The sequence below is a fragment of the Lupinus angustifolius genome, chromosome LG18 (assembly GCF_001865875.1).
Source record: "Lupinus angustifolius cultivar Tanjil chromosome LG18, LupAngTanjil_v1.0, whole genome shotgun sequence".
NCBI classification, from domain to species: Eukaryota; Viridiplantae; Streptophyta; class Magnoliopsida; order Fabales; family Fabaceae; genus Lupinus; species Lupinus angustifolius.
In genome coordinates this window covers 7291786-7298744 of record NC_032026.1, presented here as the reverse complement: position 1 = coordinate 7298744, position 6959 = coordinate 7291786, and the positions used below count along the sequence as shown (strand labels likewise).

At 36.4% G+C, this 6959-nt stretch overlaps 1 protein-coding gene across 1 annotated transcript; it reads left to right on the top strand.

The window, feature by feature from the left end:
• On the top strand, positions 4358-6745 carry LOC109332504. The gene is made up of 2 exons (XM_019567488.1): positions 4358-5047; positions 5288-6745. The coding sequence occupies exons 1-2, from the start codon at positions 4358-4360 to the stop codon at positions 6743-6745; spliced, it is 2148 nt and encodes a 715-aa protein (XP_019423033.1).

Sequence of the window (6959 nt, the reverse complement as noted above, 5' to 3'; positions counted from 1 at the left end):
CTTAAAAAGTATTGATTTAAAAGTGTTGATTTTGTTTAAATTGACTAACTTTAAAAATGATAAGTCTAGCTTAATGATCTTATTTTAAAAGGTTAGTTTTAGTAAAAATGTTTTACTTACAAAAAATGATTTATGAACTATCGAAAAAATGTAATGAAGTGGAAATACATGTCCATAAAGGTTCTGTCTAAGGAAAGACTTGGAATTTAAGGGTGTCTTTACGACCCACCTCTCTTTCCTGGGAACTAGCATGGTGTATACCCACAGGTTACGACATAATTCCGGTATAAGTTTTATTGAAAACCTTAATTTAAAAAGTGTTACTTGATTGTAAGACTTTCAAGGACATATGATGATTCAAGGATATTCAACCTTGAATCGGATGGACGAAAGCAATTAAATTCATTTTAAATCGCAAGTTTTATCTTCAGGTAAAAAGTTATTTCGTAAGTATAATTATTATCATCAGTTAACTAATTAATGTTATTTTAGCGTAATGACGAGTTCGAGAGGAGATCGGATCAAGTAAGCTCACCTGCAAATAGAGAACCTAGCGACCCGACACACTCAGGTGAGGGAGAATACATCGTGACATAGTGGTGTCTGAATATGACACCCGGATCTCCTAAACTATCTCAAAAGTTTGGAGTTATATTTGTGTATTAAGAAAACCCGTACTAAATCAAATATTTATGTGCATGGTTTTTTTACAGATACTTTCTTAAGTTGTATGTGTAGGATAGCTAAAAATATCAAATATTGTGGTAGTTATCCATGAAGGAACACTACTCGAGAAACTAAAATGCATTGGGATCAAAAACAGTGGAGAGTTTCGATCCGGTAGCCTAAACTCCCTCACAAGTTTGGGGTTGCCTTGGGTATTAAGAAAGCTTGTACTTAATCAATTGTCTGTTTGTTTGGATTAAGTACAACAATATTTCTTATACCGATTTATGTTATGTTTATATATGCAAATACCATGTTTACTATTGAATTATAATGTTTGAATGATTATTATGAGAATAATATGTATGTGATAATTAATAAATTCAAGGTTTAAAAACATGTGATATAAATGAGAAATATTTTCCTTGAGAAAAGTAATTAAAATGATATTCAGGCTCTTCTCGCTTGAGTAAGACAACTCTCGCTTGAGTGAGAAGTGTTTAGAGAAAACAAGTGTTTTAGCTCGGGGTGAGACAGCTCTAGGCGAGATAGCTCTCACTTGAGCTAAAATAGACACCAAGGGAAATGATTGTTTTCTCGCTTAAGCGAGACAGCTCTCGCTTAAGTCACAAATGCCTCAAAAATGGATGTGCCCTCGCTTAAGCAAGACAACTCTCGCCTGAGCGAGAGGGCTCCATACAGACGTGACTTTTTTTAAGTCGTCTGAACGATAACTCTCATATATACGAGAGCGTAATGGCATGTTTGCCATCAATAAGTTGTAAAGGTAAATAACTATATAAAATTCTTGAAAGTAATAAAAGTAAGGAAATGTTTTGTTAAAGGCGATGGCCAGAGGGCCCGTTTTGGGTGCCTGAGCGACCATATTTCGCCCGGGCCCAAACCAGACAAGTATTTTGACCAATTTTTGATGGATTTGTCGCTTGAGCGACAGTCCCTCGTTTGGGCGAGAATCAGGAAGAGAATTGAGTCTGTTTTGATGAGTTCGTCGCTTGAGCGACAGTTTCTCACTTGAGTGAGAGACATACAATATTTTTTACTATTTCCGATTGTTTGATTGCTTAGGCAATAGCCCTAGCTTGGGTGTGAAGTGAATTTACACTTGGGAAATACCATGACTCATATGATTGAGTCTGGTGCCCAAAATTGACAAACTTATACAAGTACCTTTGTTCTTGTGCCTATTTAGGGGAAGGTTTCCGACTGTGATGTCGTGATTAGGGCAATGCCCAAAAAGGATTACATGATACCATGCAGCGAGGTCGTCTGACCGTAAGAGGCTTGGCCATGTGGTCGTCCAGGATATTCAGCGATGGTTCGTAGTGGTAAGGATGTTATTCCTCTTTTACGTGATGACGTAAGATCGGGTCCCACATGAAGCATTCCTTTGGGAGATGTATTAGGTTGGGCCGATCATATAAAATAATGATTAAAAGATTTAATCAGCTAACCTCAGTTAGTGTGCATACTTATTATGGATAATGAAGTAGTGGAGAGGAAATTTATGGGAGACGAACGAGCCCTGAGATTTTGAGAGGGACGACGATGGCGGTGGTTCATTAGCAAAGTCTTGAGGGTGAGTCTAGGTGAGACGAGTCCCTTGTATTCCTGGATGAGAGGGATGCCCAGAAAGTGTTTGATACGACATGATCCTAAAATGGACAGTTCTTCAGAACAGGTCGATCATATATCCTTGCGAGGAATAATTTTGGTGCGTTCAAATCGGCTTGTTATGGGACCTGTACTCTTGGTTATTTCTGAATAGTATATTGGGAGGATATTGGTGAAAGGATGGATGAAACAAACATAACATTCACACAATGAGATTGTGGACTTTGATCCTCATAATATGAGATTATAACATCATTCATCATTGTGCATTTTTATATGTGATGTATATATTGTGTTTATTATGTGTGTCTGTCTGGATGTGATATTCCGTCTAATTCCACGCCGTCAATGAGTAATATTCATTAGATGTCTTACTCCCTCTTCTTTCTGTTTGTCTTCTATTCGCGTTTTGTTCAGATGGATCATTCTTCAAGATTCTGAGTTACCGCTTTTCGATGTCCTAGGAGGGGGCATAGAGGATTGAGGGAAACCGTTATACCTACACATGCCCTTATGCTTTTTGATTAGTGTACTTGTGTAGGGTATTTATTTTGGAGTAGTTTTATTTGGGCGACGATTAGTTTCCGCCTTGTACTTTGTACAAACATTTTATGATATTCTAATGAAGTATGATTCAAAGTTATATTGAGTTATATTTTCATTACCTTTAGGTAATGGTCTTTTTGCCTTTCCGCATTGTATGTTACTTAAAGTGATGTTCCGAAAATGAAACGAATATAGGGAAATAAATTTTATATGGTATCATTCTAAAATAAAAAATACTCATTTTTATGCAAGATTTTTGGAGTAATTTTCGGGGCGTTACAAAAGTAATATGTCAAAATATCATTTTCAAAAAGTATATCGAAAATAAAATCTTAATTCATGTTTATCTCAGTTAATACTTCAACGAGTCAATAACATTGTTAGGCACTAAACTTTTTGATACCATGACAATGAAAGACAAAATATTTGGGTTGCAATAACACGACTTATACCATGACAATGAAAAGTGTTAGAATTGGAAGAAATAATTCACACACAAACTGAAAATGAAGAGGATCAAAGCAAGTTGGAATAATTCTTGTTCTTCCTTTAGTTAGTTAGCTATTCTTAGCCTTTTCTCTTATTGGGCCTATTTTACATAAAGAGCCCAGTTTCTGTTTTCAGGCTTTCTGCTTTAGGCTATTAGTTGGTTGTTATTTCTGTTATAATAATCACCTAAACTTTCTATAAATATCATGTATGTTAACCATTCAAAGTTAATGAGAAGTATTATTCATTGATTCATCCTCTTCACAAATCTTTTCTTCTTCTCTGCGATTTGCTTTAAAGGAAGATGGGATACCATGTTTAACATGGTATCAGAGCTTTACTCTGGGTAAATCTCACCATCTTCTTCTCCACTTTCCGCTACAATACTTCTCTTCACTTTGCCATCTAAAGTTCGTCTCTGTCAAAAGCTTAAATCTATTTGACAATGGAGAATCGAGCAATCCGGCATCTCAATCCCCTCCAAGATCCAACCTCTCCTTTCTTCATGAATCACAATGAGAACCCTGGAGCAAGTATCATCTCAAAATCCCTAAATGGTGAAAATTACCATTCTTGGTCCCGAGCCATGGCCATGTCCCTGAAATCTAAAAACAAGCTTCAATTCATAGATGGTTCTCTGTTGAAACCTACCACCGATGATCCAACCTTCATATATTGGGATAGATGCAATACCCTAGTTGTTTCCTGGTTAATACAATCCATTGATGCATCTATTGCCCAAAGCATTTTATGGATGGAGACAACTTTGGAAATATGGGAAGATTTGCGTGAAAGATACTATCAAGGGGATGTTTTTCGCATCTCAGAACTTCTTGGTTAGATATACACATATAGGCAAGGTAATCTGAGCATAGGAGCATACTATAACCATGTTAAAGGATTGTGGGAAGAATTGGATAATTTCAGACCAATTCCCTCATGCTCCTGTGTGCACAGATGCATATGCAACTTAGTTCCCACGATTAAAGGATACAGGGAAAGTGATTATGTTCTATGTTTCCTAATGGGGCTTAATGACCGATATGAAGGGGTAAGGTCTCAAATAATGTTGATTGACCCCCTTCCATCCATCAATAAGACATTTGTTCTATTAATTCGGCAAGAAAGGCACATGAATTCACACTTCAACGAACCAAAAATCTTCATGAATGTTGCTGATACAGGATACAACAACAATAGCAACACTAATGGTAGCAATGAATATGGGGGGAATTTCAAGAGTAACAGAGGCAGGGGCAGGGGCAGAGCATATCAGAATCAACTTGGAAGGGGCTCAGGAAGGAATCAAGGCGGAAGAGGCACCAAAGTTTGTACCTATTGCCACAAGACAGGCCACACAATTGACCAATGTTTCAAGAAACATGGCTTCCCACCACCTGGACACTTCAAGAATTACAATGTCAACCAATTAACCACTCTTGAAGAAGAATCATGCAGTGATGACATCCAAATAGAATCAGGAGAACAACCTGGTCACAACAACAATGATGCACAAACCTCTAAAGTTAACATCACCCCTCAACAATCCCAATCAATTCTCTCCATATTACAGCAACCTACATCAAAGGTTACTCACAATGCTAATCAAATCAACACACAATCTGGTGGACCAAGCAACAAAGGTAATAAATATGCCTTACAATTTTGTGCCAAAAATTGTGATTGGTTTCTTGATACAGGAGCAACTGATCACGTATGCCACACACTTTCACAATTCCAAACCTATAAGAGGATCAAGGTTGTTTCCATGACACTACCTAATAGTAACCAAATATCTGCCACAATTTCAGGAAGTATCATATTCTCACCTAACCTATACTTGACTAATGTTTTGTACATACCATGTTTTAAATTCAACTTGATTTCCATCTTAAAATTAATTGATAACATTTCTTGCCAACTGACTTTCTCTAAAAACTATTGCCACATCCAGGATCTCCCATCTTTGAGGATGATTGGTGTAGCTGAATTAAAGAATGGTCTATTTGCAATGAAAGCTTCCATAAAGACTCTACCTGTCATACCTACAACCCTGCAGGATAGGAAGATTAATACTTTTACTACCTATGATAATGATATATGGCGTGTAAGATTAGGACACCTCTCTCATAAGAAAATGATCACTATGCAAAAACTTTTTCCTTCTATTGTATGCAATAAAACAAAGGATCCTTGTCATAAATGCCATCTAGCTAAACAGAAGAAATTGCCATACAATGATAGCATTTCTAAGTCTGCCAACATATTTGATTTAGTTCATATGGACATATGGGGTCCTTTCTATGTTCCTAGCACTTATGGTCATAAATATTTCTTAACCATAGTGGATGATAAATCCAGATTTACTTGGTTATATTTTTTGAAATACAAATCTGAGGTCTCTGAATTGATTAAGAACTTTTATTCTCTTATTCTTACTCAATTCAGATTAAGGATAAAGTGCATAAGAAGTTATAATGGGAAGGAATTTTCCCTGAAACACTTCTTTGCAGAACAAGGAATTCAACACCAAACTAGTTGTGTTGAAACACCCCAACAAAATGGGGTTGTTGAAAGAAAGCATCAACACATTCTTAGTGTTGCTAGATCCTTAGTCTTTCAATCCAGTCTACCTCACTGTTTCTGGAATTTTGCCATGACTCATGCTGTGCTTTTAATCAATAGACAACCTAGTAACTATATGTCTAGAGACACTCCTTTTAGGATTCTGTATGGAAAATTGCCTAATCTTTCTCACCTTAAAGCCTTTGGCTGCCTTTGCTATGCTGCCACCCTCACATCTCAGAGAAAAAAGCTTGATCATAGATCCAAGAAAGGGGTATTCCTTGGACTAACAAGGGGAGTCAAAGGATATGTAATACTTGACACTAGCACACATGAAATCTTTATATCTAGGAACACCATATTCTATGAACATATTTACCTTTTTCATGGAATAGAGCATAACGAGAGGGAACCTACTCTAATATTCCCTATTGAGAACTACACAAACTGGACCTGTGATGACACCAACAACAGGTTTAATACTCCATTCAATAACAACACTGAACCCTCTTGTGATAATTCTCTAGGTAATCAAGATCTGATCAATTATCAATCTGTTATACCTGATGCAACTAATAACCAATCTGGAGTTCATTTTGAAACTCATACCCCTAGGAGATCCCTTAGGACTAAAAATAAACCCCAATATTTACAAGACTATCATTGTGCTTTGACCACTTCTGCTTCATATTCAGTTTCACCAATGTCTTCAAAGGGAAAGTATCCTATATCTAAGAGTTTATCATATGACAAACTGTCAACTACTCATAAACATTTCTCTTTTTGCATATCTTCTGATGTTGAACCAGATAACTATAATGAAGCCATCAAACATGTTTGTTGGTAGAAAGCTATCCAAAATGAACTTCATGCTTTAAATGCTAACAAAACTTGGATTTTAAATAGCCTTCCTAGCACAAAGAAGGCAATAGGATGTAAGTGGGTTTTTAAACTTAAATATAAATATGATGGATCCATAGAAAGACACAAGGCAAGACTTGTTGCCAAGGGCTTTACTCAAACTGAAGGTGTTGATTATATGGAAACATTCAGTCTAGTTG

Bases quoted from the DNA above. Each gene is read 5' to 3' on its own strand.
- LOC109332504 (XM_019567488.1), top strand. From the start codon at position 4,358: ATGGGGCTTAATGACCGATATGAAGGGGTAAGGTCTCAAATAATGTTG. The intron at 5,048-5,287 runs GTATGCCACACA...TGCCACATCCAG, and splicing joins ATACAGGAGCAACTGATCAC to GATCTCCCATCTTTGAGGAT.